The sequence below is a fragment of the Jaculus jaculus genome, chromosome 16 (assembly GCF_020740685.1).
Source record: "Jaculus jaculus isolate mJacJac1 chromosome 16, mJacJac1.mat.Y.cur, whole genome shotgun sequence".
In the NCBI taxonomy this organism is placed as follows: Eukaryota; Metazoa; Chordata; class Mammalia; order Rodentia; family Dipodidae; genus Jaculus; species Jaculus jaculus.
This window is the reverse complement of record NC_059117.1, coordinates 58803359-58823187: the sequence shown is the minus strand read 5'-3', so window position 1 is coordinate 58823187 and position 19829 is coordinate 58803359. Positions and strand designations below refer to the sequence as shown.

General features: G+C 42.7%; 1 protein-coding gene across 1 annotated transcript in view; it reads right to left on the bottom strand.

Annotated features, from left to right (window-relative positions):
* The window catches only part of Dnah12 (dynein axonemal heavy chain 12), a 196393-nt gene that overhangs the window by 164616 nt on the left and 11948 nt on the right, over nucleotides 1–19829 (bottom strand). Inside the window, exons 5-10 of the mRNA XM_045135823.1 lie at nucleotides 17674–17863; nucleotides 14735–14807; nucleotides 12464–12622; nucleotides 11279–11474; nucleotides 8950–9138; nucleotides 6146–6302 (exon numbers count right to left, since the gene is read on the bottom strand). Of these exons, the coding sequence (XP_044991758.1) occupies nucleotides 6146–6302; nucleotides 8950–9138; nucleotides 11279–11474; nucleotides 12464–12622; nucleotides 14735–14807; nucleotides 17674–17863 (964 nt within the window). The remainder of the gene's footprint in view (nucleotides 1–6145; nucleotides 6303–8949; nucleotides 9139–11278; nucleotides 11475–12463; nucleotides 12623–14734; nucleotides 14808–17673; nucleotides 17864–19829) is intronic.

Below are 19829 nucleotides of genomic sequence, written 5' to 3'. Positions count from 1 at the left end.
TCTCTCTCTCTTCCCCTCTTTGTCTGTCAAGTAAAGGAATAAAATATTTTTTTAAATGGGCTGGAGGGGGCTGGTGAGATGGCTTAGCGGTTAAGCACTTGCCTGTGAAGCCTAAGGACCCCTGTTCTAGGCTTGACTCCCCAGGACCCATGTTAGCCAGATGCACAAGGGGGCGCATGAGTCTGGAGTTTGTTTGCAGTGGCTGGAGACCCTGGAGGGCCTATTCTCTCTCCCTCTCTCTATCTGCCTCTTTCTGTCCCTCTCTGTCTGTTTCAAATAAATAAACAAAAATAACAAATAAAAAAAAATTTAATAAAATAAAATGGGCTCGAGGGATGGCTTAGCAGTTAAGGCATTTGCCTGCAAAGCCAAAGGACCCAGGTTTGATTCCCCAGGACCCACATTAGCCAGATGCACAAGGGGGCATATGCGTCTGGAGTTCGTTTGCAGTGGTTGGAGGCCCTGGTGTGCCCATTCTTGCTCTCTTTCTCACTCTTAATCTCTCTCTCCCTCTTTTTGTGTCAAATAAGTAAATAAATAAAATATTTTTAAAAGATAAATTTATTTAATGTACCACCCAAAAAAAAAGCAGCTGGCATGGTAGTACTATAAGGACCACTCACCTAAATATATTTTTAACTTTTTTTTTTTCAAGGTAGGGTCTCACTAGTTCAATCTAACCTGGAATTCACTATGTAGTCTCAGGGTGGCCTTGAACTCACAGCGATCCTCCTACCTCTGCCTCCCAAGTGCTGGGATTAAAGGCATGTGCCACCACGCCCAGCTATTTTTAACATTTTCATTGAGAACTTTAATACATGAACACACTATGATTTGTATTCCCATCCCATTACCCTCTTTTCTCCTCCTTCCCCACTCATTCCCCTAAGGACCCTCCTCTGTCCAAGTACTCCTTCATGTCTGTAAATATATCTTTAGAACTGGAGAGATGGCTCAGTGGTTAAGGAGCTTGCCTGCAAAGCCTAGCAACCTGGATTCAGTTCCTCAGTACCCATGTAAAACCAGATGCACAAAGTGGCACATGCATCTGGAGTTTGTTTGTAGCAGCTGGAGGCCCCAGCATGCTCATTCTCTCTCTCTCTGTCTCCAAATAAATAAATTCAATATTAAATATATCTTTAAATAAAGGAAATAAGAGTATTTGAGGCTTTGAAACCAACTTGGAAGAAAATATTCCATCAGAAGGATCTGGAAAGGATTATATTAAGTGAGGTAACCCAGGCTGTCTCTGTAATAAATAAAATTTTAAAAAATCTCAGCCAGGCATGGTGGCATATGCCTTTAATCCCAGCACTTGGGAGGCAGAGGTATGAGGATTACTGTGAGTTTGAGGCTGCCCTGAGACTACATAGCAAATTCCAGGTCAACCTGAGCTACAGTGAGATCTCACCTCGAAAGATAACCCAGGCCCAGAAAGCCAAATGTCACATGTTCTCTCTCATATGGGGATACTAACTACAAATGATTGGACTTCTGTGTGAATAGGAAGAAAACTCAGTAACAGAGGCCAGTAAGCTAGAAAGGAGATATAAAGGGAATAGAAAGGGAGGGAGGCGGGGGGCTTATTAGGATGGTATTGTGTATATGTAAGTAAAAAAAAAAAAAAAAAAAAAACAGATTAATGGGGGTGAAAAGGCCTAAGTGAGGTCGGGGAAGAGATTGAGTAAAGGAAAGGTGGAGGGAGGGCTAATCAAAATATAAGAGGATATAAATAAATCATATGGAAAATAACTTTTGGGGACAATGGAGCCCTCAGGAACCATAGATTGTTATGAGAAATTTTTCAGTGCCAGGGATGGGATACCTTCCAGTGAGTTGTTGGCCAGGGATGTCCTTGATATCCCAAAACATTATAGGCCATTGCCAAGGCCCTTGGCTTCCCACCAGGAATAGATGGTAAGACCCTATCGCTAAAGATTTCACATACTTGGGCTGCAAGGTCACTGAGAAGTCCTGCTGAGGCTGAGCTGAAAACCCCCTCCATGTAGACCAGCTGACAGAAAGCTTAAAAAAAGCCACGCTGGGGCTGGAGAGATGGCTTAGCGGTTAAGTGCTTGCCTGTGAAGCCTAAGGACCCCAGTTCGAGGCTCGGTTCCCCAGGTGCCACGTTAGCCAGATGCACAAGGGGGCGCACGCGTCTGGAGTTTGTTTGCAGAGGCTGGAAGCCCTGGCGCGCCCATTCTCTCTCTCCCTCTATCTGTCTTTCTCTCTGTGTCTGTCTCTCTCAAATAAATAAATAAATAAATAAACAAACAAATAAATAAATAAATAAAATTTTTTTTAAAAAGCCACGCTGAATGCAGTTCAATGGGAGAGAGAGAAATCACCAGTGAACATACCCAATAGTGGACATTGCAAGCCTTAGATTTGGCCAGCCAGGCCAAATGAGCCAATCGGTTCAATAGTGGCACGTCTGTTATGGGGGAAACCGACAGCCCTCTAATTGGACTAGAGGCCCACTCCATGGAAGAGAATATATCTGTGATACTGAGATCCTACAACAGGGGTAGTCATGAGCCCTAGGGGAATAATGTCTGCTGCTTTCTGACTAAATATATATACTATGCTCACCAAACTGCCCAGTAAGCACTTCTCTTAATGATCATACCCATATATTAATGCTATTCTCACTTTTGGCTTGAGAACCTTCTCTTTTCCAATGGCAGTGACCTTGGGATGACTCAGAAAGCACCATGGTGCTGAGAAGTGACAGAGGAGTGCTCAGCACTGAAATATCTCTATCACATTTTCCATGGCTCAGGGTCCGTTGCAGAAGAGGTTAACAGAAAGAATGTAAGAGCCAAGGGAAGGGTAGGACTCCTTACAACGTGCTCCTCCAGACACAAAATGGGCCTGTATATCCACACCTCACAGTGCCCGACACTATCTACTCAAGACCATCATAATAGGAGGAAAAGATGATGACATCAAAATAAAAGAGAGACTAATTGAGAGGGGGAGGGGATATGGTGGACAGTGGGATTTCAAAGGGGAAAGTGGGGGGAAGGAGGGAATTACCATGCGATATTGTTTACAATTATTAAAGTTGTCAATAAAAAAATATCTTTTAAAAAGTCACTGAAAGAGAAGTGGGGCTCTCGCTGGCTTTGCACCTCCCCTGAACTTCCAGCTCCCTGCTCGACTAAGAAGCCTCCCCTAGCCAGGCGTGGTGGCGCACGTCTTTAATCCCAGCACTGGGGAGGCAGAGGTAGGAGGATCGTGGTGAGTTCGAGACCACCCTGAGATCACATAGTGAATTCCACGTCAGCCTGGACTAGAGTGAGACCCTACCTGGAAAAACAACAACCAAAAAGAAACTTCCTCTCAGATAACTGGGCTGACATGGGGGGACCCCAACTCCTACTCCCACATGAGCTCCCTACCATCTCCTGCCTTCGACGTAGCAGGAGACCTCTGTATTTTCTCCTCTTCCCTCCTCATTTTGTTTTTAAGTTTTTTTTTTTTGTTTTTTTTTTGAGAGAGACAGACACAGAGAGAAAGACAGATAGAGGGAGAGAGAGAGAATGGGCGCGCCAGGGCTTCCAGCCTCTCAAATGAACTCCAGACACGTGCGCCCCCTTGTGCATCTGGCTAACATGGGACCTGGGGAACCGAGCCTCGAACCGGGGTCCTTAGGCTTCACAGACAAGCACTTAACCACTAAGCCATCTCTCCAGCCCCCTCCTCTGTTTTTTAAAAAGTATTTTTTTAATATTTTTGTTTTGTTTTTCAAGGTAGGGTTTCACTCTAGACCAGGCTGACCTGGAATTCACTATGTAGTCTCAGGCTGGCCTTGAACACTCACAGTGATCCTTCTACCTCTGCCTCCCGAGTGCTGGGATTAAAGACGTGCACCAACATGCCCGGTAGAAGTTTTAAATATTTATTTATGTCAAAGAGAAAGAGAGAGAAGGCAGACAGAGAGAGAGAGATAATAGGTTGGCCGGGGCCTCTAGCCACTGCAAAGGACTCTAGCCTCATGCATCTTATGCATCTGGCTTTACGTGGGTACTGGGGAATTGAACCTGGGTCCTTTGGCTTTGCAGGCAAGTGCCTTGATGACTAAGCCATCTCTCCAGCCCTTTAAAAATATTTTTTTAAAAATTTATTTGCAAGGCTGGAGCGATGGTTAAGCGCTTGCCTGTGAAGCCTAAGGACCCCGGTTCGAGGCTCTATTCCTCAGGACCCACGATAGCCAGATGCACAAGGGGGAGCACATGTCTGGAGTTCATTTGCAATGAACCCATTCTCTCCCTTTCTCTCCCTCTTTTTCTCTCTGTTGCTCTCAAATAAATAAATAAAAATAAACAAAAAAATTATTTGCAAAGAGAGAGACAGCATGGACATAGCAGGGCCTCCTGCCACTACATACAATACCCCAGATGCATGCACCACTTTGTGCATCTGGCCTTACATGGGCACTGGAGAATCAAACCCAGGTTATCAGGCATGGTAAACAAGCACTTTAATCACTGAGCCATCTCTCTAGCCCCTACTTCCTTCTCTCTTTTTTAAAAAATATTTTTGAGGATTTTAGTTATTTATTTATTTAAAAGAAAGAGGCAAATATAAAAAGAGAGAATGGGTGCACTAGGGCCTCCAACTGCTGCAAATGAACTCCAGATACATGCACTACCTTGTATATCTGGTTTACATGGGTTTGGGGGAATCAAACCTGGGTCCTTTGGCTTTGCAGGCAAGTGCCTTAACCACTAGCCCATCTCTCCAGCCCTCTTTCCTTCTCTTAATCTAAAATAGTCTCTCTAATTCTTAAAAAAAACATACAAGAGGAACTAGATAAAATGGAGTTTCATGGAAAGGGGAGAAGGAGAGAGAGAAAAGAAAATATTGGGAGGGGGCTAGAGAGGTGGCTCAGCAGTTAAGGTGCATGCATCTGAAGTTCATTTGCAGTGGCTGAAGGCCCTGGGGTGCCCATTCTCTTTCTAGACATATGTGCCTCAAAAGAAAGAAAGAAAGAATGAAATAGAGAGAGAGAAAGAGAGGGAGGGAGGGAGGAAGGAAAGAAGGAAGGAAGGAAGGAAGGAAGGAAGGAAGGAAGGAAGGAAGGAAGGAAGGAAGGAGTGAGTTAAAGAAATTATTGGGAGGGTATTATGATCAATTTACATTATGCTCATGTATAAAAATTATCAAACCAGACGTGGTGTCACACGCCTTTAATCCCAGCACTTGGGAGGCAGAGGTAGGAGGATCGCCATGAGTTCAAGGCCATCCTGAGATGACATAGTAAATTTCAGGTCAGCCTGAGCTAGAGTGAGACCCTACCTCGAAAAACAAAAAACCAAACAAATAAAAATTATTAATAAAAAGTTTTCAAGAGGCTGGAGAGATGGCTCAGTGATTAAGGTGCTTGCCTGCAAGCCCAAGGGCCCGAGTTCAATTCCCCAGTACACACATAAAGCCAGATGCAAAAGGTGGTACATGTGTCTGGAGTTCGTTTGCATTGGCTGGAGGCCCTGGTATGCCCATTTTCTCTCTATCTGCCTCTCTCTCACATACAAATAAATAAATAAATAAATTTTTAAGTTTTTAAAACTCCATGCTTATTGGTTGGAAAGATGGCTCAGGGGTTGAAGGCACTTGCTTGCAAAGCCTCTCAGTCTGGGTTCAGTTCCCCAGGATCTATGTAAAACCAGATAAACAAAGTAGCACGTGCATCTGGAGTTCATTTGCATAGACAAGAGGCCCTGGTTTTCCCATACATACACACATACATACACTCTTTTCTCACAAGTAAATAAATAAAAATGTATATTTTAAAATATGTATGTATCTATTTATTTTTAAGAGAGAAGTAGAGAAAGGCAGATAGAGAGAGAGAATGGACTCATAAGGACCTTTAGCCACTGCAAATGACCTCCAGACACATGTACCACCTGTGCATCTGGCTCACATGGGTACTGGGGAAGTGAACCCGGGTCCTTAGAGATCACAGGCAAGCACTTTAACCTCTAAGCCCTAAACATATTTTTTTAATCCATGTTTATGATCACTTCCAGCTCTTCCAGTTCTTTTACAATAGCTCTAGGAAATCAAACATCTGATCAAACCCTTATTAAAAACAGATTGATAATGATACATGCAACCTTAAATATTTCAGACCTACCATATTCCTCGTAATGCATTTTTGCACCTTCTAAGTTCTGTTGTACTGCTGACTTCAGCATATTAACAGCCCACTGTAACACGTGCTCAGGAAGTTCTGTGTCAAGAGTGGAAGGGGAGATAGTTCCTGATAGCCAAGAGGGTATTGTTTGGACATTCTGACACAAATAAAAGTAAAAACAAATGTTATAAATTTCTAACTGCACAACTGATCTATGCTGAAGATCTTATACTATATTTCAACACTCCCTTCAGATTTCCATGTCCAAGAAATGGTAACTCAATGTAAAATAATAATTAAAAAATAATTTATAGTCCAATATAAACAGTTCAGATCTGGGCATACTTGATGTAATCCCTGCACTCCTTCAAATGCTGAGGTAGGATTGTGAGTTCCAGACCAGCCACAGCTCAAAAAATAAAACTACAGGAACTACAGAAATTGCTCAGTGGTTAAGGAACTTGCATGAAAAGCCTGTTGGCCTGAGTTTAATTCCCCATTACCCACAGAAAGCCAGATACACAAAGTGGCTCATGCATCTGGAGTTCTCTTTTCTTACAAATAAATAAAAATACTGAAATATAAATAAAAGCATAAAATTAAAACAGCCACATAAAAACAGCCAAATACCTTAAATGTGGTCAACTTTCTATCATTCAACAAACATTTACTAACCACACTTGCAAAGTGACTATAGTAGAAAACTCTAGAAAGAAGAATATGAATTAGATCTTGTCCCTTTTTTCTATTTTATTTATTTGAGGGAAAGAAAGAAGTAGATAGGGAATGGGCACACCAGGGACTCTAGCCATTGCATGTGAACTACAGACATATGCACCACCTTGTGCAACTGGTTTTACATGGGTACTGGGGAACTGAGCCTGAGTCATTTGACTTTGCCAGCAAGCGCCTTGACCACTAAGGCATCTCTCTAGCCCCTTCTATCTTGTTCTTTTTTTTTTTTTTTTTTTTTTTTTTTTGAGAGCGACAGACATAGAGAGAAAGACAGATAGAGGGAGAGAGAGAGAATGGGCGCGCCAGGGCTTCCAGCCACTGCAAATGAACTCCAGACGCATGCGCCCCCTTGTGCATCTGGCTAACGTGGGACCTGGGGAACCGAGCCTCGAACCGGGGTCCTTAGGCTTCACAGGCAAGTGCTTAACCGCTAAGCCATCTCTCCAGCCCCGATCTTGTTCTTAAGATGCTCATAAGGCAGCAAGGAAAAGTAGACAGGCACAAAAACATCAATTTATAACAATAAGAAAAAGTCCAAGAAGGATGTTATCCCCAAACAGCACGTTTTCAAAGAGAAAGCACTTTCAAATTTAAAATAACTTGGGGGTAAAAAAAAAATAAAGAATTGGGCTGGAGGGATGGCTTAGCCTGCAAAGCCAAAGGACCCAGGTTCAACTTCCCAGCACCCACATTAGCCAGATGCACAAGGGGATACACATGTCTGGAATTCGGTTGCAGTGGCTGGAGGCCCTGGCACGCCCATTCCCTCCCTCTCCCCTCTCTTTCTCTCTCTCTCTCTTTCTGTCTTTCTGTCTCTTTCTTTGTCAAATAAATAAGTAAATAAAATAAAATATTTTAAAAAATAAAGATAGCTGGGCATAGTGGCACATGCCTTTAATCCTAGCACTCAGGGGACAGAGGAAGGAGAACTGCTGTGATTTTAAGACCAATCTGGAACTACAGAGTGAGTTCCAGGTCAGCCTACACTAGAGAGAAAGCATATCTTGAAAAACATTAAAAATAAAATAAAAAGAAAGAATAACATTTTATGCATATAAACACTACAGAGAGATTTATTTTAAGTACTAAAATAGGGATGGGGAGAGATGGGTCAGTGTTAAAGACACTTGCTTGCAAAGCCTGTTGTTCCAAGTTCAAGTCCCCAGCACCCACAAAGAGACAAGCAGACATTATTTTGTAGCTACAAGAGACCCTGGTGCACCCATGCACTCACTCACCCCCACCCTCCCACATGCACACATACACACACTCAGGCAAATAAATAATAATGTGTAAAAACAAATAGGAGCTGAGAGATGGCTTAGTGGTTAAGGCGTTTACCTGCAAAGCCAAAGGACCTCGGTTCGATTCCCCAGGACCCACGTAAGCCAGACGCACAATGTGGTGCGTGCGTCTGGAGTTCGTTTGCAGTGGCTAGAAGCCCTGGTGCACCCATTCTCTCTCTCTCTCTCTCTCCCTCTTCCTCTTTCTCTCTGACTCTCTGAAATAAATAAATAAATAAAAATTAAAAAACAAATGCTAGGGGCTGGAGAGATGGCTTAGCAGTTAGGCACTTGCCTGTGAAGCCTAAGGAACCCAGTTCAAGACTCCATCCCCCAGGACCCAAGTAAGCCAGATGCACAAGGTGATGCATGCATCTGGAGTTCATTTACAGTGGCTGGAGGCCCTGGCACACCCATTCTTTCTCTATATATATCTGCCTCTTTCTCTCTCTCTCTCTGTCTGTCACTCTCAAATAAATAAAAATAAACAAAAAATGCTAAAATAAAATACTGAACTAGAACAATGTAAAGAAAAGCAGTGGCAAGCCAGGTGTAGTACCACACACCTTTCATCCCAGCACTCGGGAGGCTGAGGTAGGAGGGACTGCTGTGAGCACAGGGCCGCCCTGAGACTTCAGAGTAAATTCCAGGTCAGACTGGGCTACAGAGTCCCTACCTCAAAAAGAAGAAGAAGGAGAGGAGGAGGAGGAAGAGGAAGGAGGAGGAGGAGGAGGAGGGAGAAGAAGAAGGAGAAAAGAAAAGCAGTGGCTAGCGTGGACGTCATACCTGCAGAGCTTCAGATATTCGCTCAACCAAACTCAAAACTACATCTTCCATATCTTGAAAGGTAGGGTAAAATTCCATCCTATCTTCATCAAATGTCAACTCCATCTTAAATATCGGCAGTCTTTCTTGATGTTTGGGGTCAAAGAGGTTTACAAATCCTTCAACAGTCCTCCGTAAGAGATCCTTTAGCTAAATCACATCATAAATCACTATTATTTTAGAGAGTATAAATTCAACCTTTAATTATTCAGCACAGTATAGTCTTTGTCTCTTTCTTATTCATGGGAAGAGAGAGAGAGAGAGAATGAATGGGTCAGGGTCTCTAGATACTGCAAATGAACTCCAGCTGCATGTGCCACTTTGTGCATCTGACTTTACATGGGTACTGGGGAATCAAACCCAAGCCAGCAGGCTTTACAAGGAAACACTTTTATCAACTGAACCAGCCCCAGAACAGTGTGTGTGTGTGTGTGTGTGTGTGTGTGTGTGTGTGTGTGTTAGAGCCTCACTATAGCTCAGACTGACTGGGAACTCACTATGTAGTCTCAGGCTGGGCTTGAACTCAAAGCTATCCTCCTACTTCTGCCTCCCAAGTGCTGGGATTAAAGGCATGCACCACCAATGCCCAGATCAATACATTCTTTTTTTTTAATTTTTTTTAAAATTATTTATTTATTTATTTATTTGAGAGTGACAGACACAGAGAGAAAGACAGATAGAGGGAGAGAGAGAGAATGGGCGCGCCAGGGCTTCCAGCCTCTGCAAACGAACTCCAGACGCGTGCGCCCCCTTGTGCATCTGGCTAACGTGGCACCTGGGGAACCGAGCCTCGAACTGGGGTCCTTAGGCTTCACAGGCAAGCACTTAACCGCTAAGCCATCTCTCCAGCCCCAATACATTCTTTTTTATTTATTTATTTTTAGAGAGACAGAGAGAGAGACTGAGAAAGAGAATTAGTACGCCAGAGCCTCAGCCATTGCAACCGAACACCAGATGCTTGTGCTACCTCATGGGCATGTGAGACTTTGCACTTGCCTCACCTTTGTGCAGCTGGCTAATGTGGGATCTGGAGAATTGAACATGGGCACCTTAACAGTTAAGCCATCTCTCCAGCCCTCAAAATGTTCTTAATAAAGGTCTAAAGCAATCAGTAGAACAATATATGTAAACCACAATTTGGAATGTAATATCAGCAATCTAAAAATAGCAATGCAAGGCTGGAGAGATGGCTCAGCAGTTAAAGCGCTTGCCTGCAAAACCTGACAACCCAAGTTCAATTCCCCAGTACCCACGTAAATCCAGATGCACAAAGTGGCACGTGCATCTATAGTTCATTTGCAGTGGCTGGAGGCTCTGGCATGCCATTTTCTCTCTCTCTCTGCCTACAAATAAATAAAATAAAAACAGCAGTACATAATTTTCTACATGTTTCAGAAAGTCCATCCCTGGGCCACAAAACACTTCAGAAGACCAAATGACATGGTGAAGACTGGGATCAGTCATAGCTAACACTAAGGGGTCTGAGCATAAAAGGCCTGACGTGTATGAGGTACAGTATACTAAAATTAGTACCTTAGTCAAGATCTGATGAGTGGGTAAATGCTTAGCAACCTGAAATCAACCACAGTGAAAATATTTATATCACAGAAATCAAACACTACAACTCAGGGTGTTTTCTCCTCAGAAAAGTCAGATTTCCAAAATACCACTAAGGGAAGGTGAAGTTAGAGAAACTAAGAAATATGCACCATGCTTCTAAGCATTAAAAAATGCATTTTTGCCAAGCATGGCGTTGCACGCCTTTAATTCCAACACTCAGGAGGCAGAGGTAGGAGGACTGCGGTGAGTTCGAGGCCACCCTGAGACTACATAGTGAATTCCAAGTCAACCTGAGCTAGAGTGAGACCTTACCTCAAAACAAAAAAAGAAAAAAGGAAAAACCATGATTTCTTGGGGATGGAGAGATGGCTCACCAATTAAGGCACTGGACTGCAAAGCCTAACAACCCAGGTTTGATTCCCCAGTACCCACATAAAGCCATATGCACAAAGTAGCACATACATCTGAAAGTACATTTGCAGCAGCTACAGGCCCTATTGTGCCCATTCTCTCTCTCTTCCCCCCACTCTTCACAAATAAATAAATAAAATATTTTTTTAAATTGTAGAGCCAGGCATGACGATGCATGTCTTTAATCCCAGCACTCAGGAGGCAGAGGTAGGAAGATGGCCATGAATTCAAGGCCAGCCTGGGACTACAAAGTGAGTTTTAGGTCAGCCTGGGCTAGAGTGAGACCCTACCTTGAAAAAAAAAACTATGACACTTATACCTGGTTCGACATGAGTGTGGAAACACAGCTGAAAAAGGAGTCCAGTTTTTCAGGCTTAATGTCTTCCAGTGCTTCCTTCTTAGTAAACAGATTGATAACCTTGGGGTACCATGTGTTCATGATCTTCTCTTCTGCTTTTTTAGCTTGAATTGATAGATCATTCCTCAGTGATTCACAATCAATTGGGCCTCTAGCTCTATTTATGAAGAAAAGAAAATGATTTAAACAAATAATAGCCTGGTCTTGATAGACAATTGCTGAAACAAAGAAGATGGATCTTTTTTTTTTCAAGGTAGGGTCTCACTCTAGCTCAGGCTGACCTGGAATTCACTAAGTAGTCTCCTTGAACTCATGGTGATCCTCATACCTTTGCCTCCCGAGTGCTGGGTTTAAAGGCATGCACTGCCATGCCTGGCTCTAAGCAAATTTGGGCTGGAGAGATGACTTAGCGGTTAAGCGCTTGCCTGTGAAGCCTAAGGACCCCGGTTCGAGGCCCGGTTCCCCAGGTCCCACGTTAGCCAGATGCACAAGGGGGCGCACGCGCCTGGAGTTCGTTTGCAGAGGCTGGAAGCCCTGGCGCGCCCATTCTCTCTCTCTCCCTCTATCTGTCTTTCTCTCTGTGTATTTATTTATTTATTTGAGAGAGACAGACAGAGAAAGAGGGAGTTTGCTCGTGAAGCATAATGGCCTAGGTGCGATTCCCCAGTACTCACATAAAGCCAAATGCACAAAATAGTGTCTGCATCTGGAGTTCTTCTGCAGTGGCAACAGACCCTGGGGGATTCATTCATTCTCTTTTTCTCCCTCTCTCTCCCCCTCTCTCTCTCTCTCTCTCTCTCTCTCCTTTCCTCTTTCTCTCCTTCTTTTCCTCCCTCCCCTTGTAAATAAATTTTTAAAATGTCAAATAAGGAGATATTTAACTTTTGAGGTTTTTAATGGATTCTTTTTAAATTATTTATTTATTTATTTGACAAATAAACAGGGAGAGAGAGAGAGAGAGAATGGGTACACCAGGGCCTTCAGCCACTGCAAATGAACTCCAGATACATGTGCCCCTTGTGCATCTGGCTAACATGGGTCCTGGGGAATCAAACCTGGGTCCTTTGGCATTGTAGGCAAATGCCTTAACCACTAATCCATCCCTCCAAAACTTCTAAGTTTTGATTAATAAGTACAGAGTCTTACCTGATTCCTGTTAAATCTAGCAAAGTGGTATTAGCAAACGTTGTATAACCAAATTCCAGTAATATTTTCATACTTGGGTGAACAATGTGTAAATTAGCTGCTATTTGATTTCTTGCTTGCACATAGCTAGCATGCCAAGGTTTGGAATAATCTAGTCCTCTGGAAAAGCAAAACATCACATCAAACAAGATTAAAACAATACACCTGCACTGGAAAGATGGCTTAGCTGTTAAGGTAAAGCCTGTAAAGCCTAATGACCTGAATTCAATTCCCCAGTACCCATATAAAGCCAGATGCACAAAGTGGCACATGCATCTGGAGATCGTTTGCAGCAACTAGAGGCTTTGATATGCCCATTCTCCCCTCCCCCAAACCCCATGCCCAGGCATGGTGGTACATGCATGCCTTTAATCCCAGCATTCAGAAGACTGAAGTAGGAGAACTGCTGTGAGTTCAAGGCCAGCCTGAGACTACAGAGTAAATTCCAGGTTAACCTGGGCTAGAGTGAGACTCTACCTAAAAAAAAAAAAAAAACACCCTGAGCCGGGCATGGTAGTGCACACCTTTAATCCCAGCACTCGGGACGCAGAGGTAGGAGGATTGCCGTGAGTTTGAGGCCACCCTGAGACTCCATAGTGAATTCCAGGTCAGCCTAGGCTAGAGTGAAACCCTACCTCAAAAAAAGACAACAACAACAAAAAATACACCCTATATTGTAAGAAAGTAGAGTCAAAGTGAATAACCTGGAGATTGAGAAGAGAGAACTAGGTTCAGCAATGGAAACCTTATAAAATATACATTTAATAAAAACACACTGGGCTGGAGAGATGGCTTAACAGTTAAAGCACTTGCCTTTGAAGCTAAAGACCCAATTTTGATTCCTCAGGACCCACATAAGCCAGATGCACAAGGTGGCACATGTGTCTGGAATTCATTCACAGTAGCTAAAAGCCTTGGTGTACCCATTCTCTCTCTCTCTCTTAAAAGTAAATTAAATACTTTTAAATAAATAATAAAAACACATCAGAATCTCCAAAAGTAGATTATCTTCAGAGAGAAGAGATGGTTTGTGGCTGAAGTAGATTCCTGGGCACAGCTAAGTGTCCTGTTAACTTTTATTGTGTTCTGGTTCAATTAGTAGAGAGCTAGGTAAGAATACAGTCGTTAGGATGAAGGGAAAGAATGGACAAATCTGTCTCATTTTGCATAGACTGACCTCAAACTCTGTGTACCTGAGGCTGGCCTTGAACTCCCAACCCTCTTCTTCCACCTCCTGGCGCCAGGATTAAAGGTGGGCGCTGCCACACTTGTCTCAGGTTGAGGAATTGATTCCTGAGGTCCTCCTACTTCTGCGAGCAGAACTAGATGACCACAATGTAGAGAGTGCCTTTGTAGTAGTTTATTTAATTTAATTTTTTACTTTTCTTCTTCAAGGCAAAGTCTCACTCTTGACTAGACTGGCCAGGAATTCACTCTGTAGTCCCAGGGTGGTTTTGAACTCATAGCAATGCTCCCACCTCTGCCTCCCAAGTGCTAGAATTAAAGATGTGCATTACCATGCCTGGCTTGGAGTATTTTAGATAGATTCAAATATCTGTGAGCTTCACACTATAATTTTTTAATATTTTATTTTTATTTATTTATTTGAGAGAGAGACAGAGAAAGAGGCAGAGAAAGGGAGAAAGAGAGAGAATGGGCATGCCAGGACAGCCAGATGCTGCAAATGACTCCAGAAACATGTGCCACTTTGTGCATCTGGCTTACATGGGTCCTGGGGAATTGAACCTGGATCCTTTGGCTTTGTAGGCAAGCACCTTAACCACTAAGCCAGCCCACAGTATAATTTTTAACTTTATTTTTATTTATTTATTTGAGATAGAGAAAGAGGCAGAAAAAGGGGAAGAGAATGGGTGCACCAGGGCCTCCAGCCACTGCAAATGAACTCCAAATGCATGTGCCCCATTGTGCATCTGGCTTATGTGGGTCCTGGGGAATTGAACCGAGGTCCTTTGGCTTTGCAGGCAAGTGCCTTAACCACTAAGCCATCTCTCCCTCCACAATATAACTTTTTGAAACAGGCTCTCACTCTAGCCCAGGCTGACCTGGAACTCACTCTGTAGTCCCAGGCAGGCCTCCAATTCACAGAGATCCTCCCACCTCTGCCTCCTGAGTGCTGGGAATATAGGATGAGCCACCCTGCTTGGCTGATCAGTTCATTTTTTAGTTGTAACAAAGCTACATGAAATACTGTTCTCAAAATAATTTACTCACACAGGAGGTTCAGGTAAAGGGCCTCCTTCATCTTCGAGCCATTTAACTGGAGGTTTCACAAGAACGCTGTGTACTAAAATACACATATGTGTTAATATTTCTTAAATACTCTTTCAAGACCTATTCATAGCTAAATCTCTAACCAGATATTGTATGGTACCAATTGCTGTGCATTAAAATAAACCTAGAAAAAATTCCTTTATTTGAAACAAAAACAAGTTTTTAGTAGTATTTGGGCTTGATTTTGGAGGTGAGTATAGGAACACTGTGGTCAGTGAGCACCAGGGATTCTCTGGACTCCATCCCCCTCAGGACTGTGTGACCATGCTCAACTTTTTACATGAATTCTGTGAAATCAAACTCAGATATGAGAACATTCTTAATTCTCCATTCTTTGCATATCATCTATTCAAAGATCACTGTCATGATCACTTAAGAAAATCCATCCTTGGGGAATGGAGAGATAGCTCAGCAACTGAGGCACTTGTTTGTGAAGCCTAATGACCCAGGTTTGATTCCCCAATATCCATGTACAGCCAAATACACAAAGTGGTGCCTGCATCTCAAACTCTTTTGCAGTGGCTAAGGGCCTTGGTGTGCCCACTCTCTCTCTCTCCCTCCCTCCCTCCCTCCCTCCCTCCCTCCCTCCCTCCCTCCCTCTCTCTCTCTCTCTCTCTCTCTCCTTGCAAATTAATAATTTTTTATTAACTTTATTTCAGAGAGAGAGAATGGGCACACCAGGGCCTTCAGCCTCTGTAAATGAATGCCAGATGCATGTGCTACCTTGTGCATCTGGCTTATGTGGGTCCTGGAGAATTGAACCTGGGTCCTTTGGCTTTGCAGGCAAATGCCTTAACCTCTAAGCCATCCCTCCAGTCCCCAAATAAATAAAAAATTTTAATTCAGGCTGAAGAGATGGCTTAGCAGATTAGGTGCTTGCCTGCAAAGTCTAAGAGCTCATGTTCAAATCTCCAGATCCCACATAAGCTCTGTCTCTCTCTCTCTCTCTCTCTCTCTCTCTCTCTCTCCATATATATATATATATATATATACATATATATATATATATATAATAAAAATTTTAAAAAAATTAAAAATTTAAAAATTTAAAAAAATTAAAAAAAAAATAACTAGAGCCAGTATAGTGGCTAATAGTTGTCATCTCCAGCATTCAAGAGACTGAGACAGGAGGATTATCATGAGCTTGAGGCAAGCCTGGGTCATATAATGAGTTCTAGGCCAGCCTGGGCTACAGAGATTAATTTTTTAAACCCAAAAAGAAAAAAATAATATTTCAATAAAAATTGCAAGCTTGGGCTGGAGGGATGGATTAGTGGTTAAAATGCTTGCCTGAAAAGCCAAAGAACCCAGGTTTGATCCCCAAGACGCACAGAAAGCAGTTACACAAGGTGGCACGTGCATCTGGAGTTCTTTTGCAGTAGCTCGAGGCCCTGATGCACCCATTCTCTTTCTCTCTTTCTATATTGGCCTCTCTCTCTCTCTCTTTCTCAAATAAATAAATAAATACTTTTTTAAAATTAGAAAAATTACAAACTTAATTCCTAGTAATTTTATAAAAACACATTAGTATTTTCTGACAATCCTATAAAAATTATAGCTAAAATAATGGAGCTAAAATGAAAAGTCAGATCAGCTAATATACACAAAATTACAAAATGCTCCCTTAAATTATCTTATTTTATATATTTATTTAAGAGAGAGAATATTAATGGGAGAGCCAGGGCCTCTAGCCACTGCAAACTAACTCCACATGCATGCACCACCTTGTGCATCTGACTTACATGGATCCTGGAGAATCAAACCTGGGTCCTTAGGCTTCACAGGCAGACACATTAACCACAAAGCCATCTTTGCAGCTCTGTTCCCTTAAATTATAATGACTTTGACTATGTTATAATCTCAGGATAAAACTTTATGTAGAAATCATATCTAAGAAACACATATATAATTTAGGGGCTGGGGAGATGGCTCAGTTGTTAAAGGCACTTGCTTGCAAAGCCTGACAGCCCAAGGTTCAATTCCCCAACCAGCCATATATAAGACATTCGTTTGCAGTGACAAGAGACCCTGGCATGCCCATAAACACACATGCAAATAAATAATTTTTTCAAAAGAAATATATAAAGTTTACATAATATTCAAAATTCATTTTGGGGAAGTTAGGGCACTTGCCTAAAAAGCCTAATGACCTGGGTTCCATTCCCCAGTACCCACATAAAGCCAGATGCTTAAAGTGGCACATGCATCTGGCAGATGGAGGCCCTGGTGTACCCATTTTGTGTGTTTCTCTTCTCTTTCTCTGCTTGCAAATAAATTCATTTTTTTCTCCCTCTCCTTACAAGTAAGTAAAAATAGTAACAAAACATTCATTTTGCTTGTACTTTCTCCCCACTTTTTTTTTTGGAGGCACAGGATCTCATGTAGTCCAAGCTGGTATCAAACTCCCTATGAACTGAGGCTGGCCTAGACTCCTGATCCTCCTGTCTCCATGTCCCAAGCGCTGTGATGACAGTCATGTGCCATCTTCCCTTGCTTGCTTCTACGCTTTTTGTTTGTCTGTTCTTTTTGAGGTAGGGTCTCGCCTGGCACTCACTCTGTAGTCCCAGGCTGGCTTCAACTTCACAGTGTCCCTCCTACCTCAGCCTCCCAGTGCTGGGACTAACGGCATGGGCTGCCATGGCTGGCACAATTCTACTTGATTCAGTGGCACACAGAAAGGGGAAAGAAACTATGTGTGTGTTAAATGCTACTTACCGCCGGGCGTGGTGGCGCACACCTTGAATCCCAGCAATTTGGAGGCAGAGATAGAAGGATCGCCATGAATTCAAGGCCACCCTGACACTACATAGTTAGTTCCAGGTCAGCCTGGGCTACAGCGAGACCCTATCTGAAAACAAAACAAAACAAAAGCTACTTACCCATATACCTCTTCATGCTTTTATTAAAGTCAGCCGCCACCTCACTTATGAGGCTCTGAAGCAGTTCTTGTCTTTGTTTCCCTTCCTTCAAGTGCTCAGGGACAAGCATTAGCATGTGGTCCAGCCACTCCTGCTGAATGGGCACGATTGGGCTACTTTCCACACACTGCTTCATGTAGATGTAGTTGAGCTGGTGACATGAGAGGAACACAGCAAATGCTCTGCATGACATAATGTTTCAGTGTTGTTTCCTAAGCTCTGTTTTCTCTGCTAATAGTTTTTTCAGAATAAAAAAAAAAAAAAAAAATCTTGGACTAGAAAGATGTCTCAGTGGTTAAGGGGCTTGCTGGCAAAGCCTAAGGACCGAGGTTTGATTCCCCCGGATCCACGTAAACCCTGCGTCTGGAGTTCGTTTGCAGTGGCTAGAGACTCTGGCACACCCATTCTCTCTGTCTGCCTCTTTCTCGCTCATTCTCCTCTCTCTCTCATAAATAAATATTTTTTAAGTCTTAAAAGTAACTTTCAAAATAAAACTATTTTAGCCGGGCGTGGTGGCGCACGCCTTTAATCCCAGCACTTGGGAGGCAGAGGTAGGAGGATTGCCATGAGTTTGCGGCCACCCTGAGACTCCATAGTGAATTCCAGGTCAGCCTGGGCTAGAGTGAGAACCTACCTCGAAACACCAAAAAAAACTATGTTATCTAAGAATATTCCCTACAAATCAGTTTCTTTGTGATGAGTTCTTATGAAATTAATGTTCTTAGTAAAGTTTTCATTTTCTCAAGGTAAAACCATTATCAATTCCCCATGTGATTTTTCTTTTTTCCTAACCCAGGCTGTCCTGGAATTCACTATGTAGTCTCAGGCTGGCCTCACTTGAACTCACAGCAATCCTCCTACCTCTGCCTCTCAAGTGCTGGGACTAAATGCATGCATCACCATGCTCATCTCTGTATTCTTTACTATTGAATGAATTTTACATATTGTCATCTTCCCGCCAATCACATCACAGTACCATACCGTCACCCATGCAGTGTATTTTTTTTTAAGTAGAAACTTTGAATGGATACATCACATATTGGTACCATTCTCCCCTCCTCAGTGGGATTTCTGGTATTCACCATGGGGTTGTGGGTTATGAGTTGGGGGAGCAACAGTTAGTCATTGTGGACAGGGAATGCCTCTGGATATTCCCTTCCTTTTAAAATGTTTATTTACTTGAGAGAGAGAAGAGTGAGAATGTATGTGCGCTCCAGGGCCTCCTGCTACTGGAAGCGAACTCCAGATGCATGTGCTACTTTTCTGCATCTGGCTTTATGAGGGTACTGGAGAATCAACCCCAGGCCTTCAGGCTTTGCAAGCAAGCACCTTTAACCAATGAGCCATCTCTCCAGCCCATTCAGTGTCATTTTTAAAAACAACTCTAGTACTTAGCATGTAGCTGGCATAAAATAACTCTCAATTAGTATTTGCTAAGTAAATAAATGTCATTATATCAACATGAAGATAATTGTTGCCCTGATTGTAAAACAGATGCATTTTCTTTAACTGACAGTGAACTTCTTTCAATTCTTTGGAATAAGAACTAAAATATTTACACTGCTAGTTCTCAAATAATGGAGGTCACAAAAAATATAACTCTTGGTCTGGAAAGACAGCTTTTGGTTAAGGCAGTTGCCTGCAAAGCCTTAGGACTCAGGTTCAATTCCCCAGTACTCATGTAAGCCAGATGCACATGGTGGCACATGCATCTGGAATTCCTTTGCAGTGGTTGGAGGCTCTGGTGTGTCTCCTCTCTCCCTCCCTCTCTCTCTCTCTCTCTCTCTCTCTCTCTCTCTCTTAAATATATATATCACAACCCACATTTGTTGTCCATAACATGCTGCTGTCCCCTTGGCTAGAGAAAACAAAATTCTTTTTTGTTTTTGTTGTTGTTGTTTGTTTGTTTTTGTTTTTGTTTTTCGAGGTAGGGTCTCACTCTAGTACAGGCTGACCTGGAATTCACCATGTAGTCTCAGGGTGGCCTCAAACTCATGGTGATCCTCCTACTTCTGCCTCCCCAGAGTTGGCATTAAAGGCGGCCACCCCCGACGCCCAGCCAAAAAAATCTATTCTTAATTGGATATTTTTTCCCTCTCTTGGGGTGGGACTTAGTA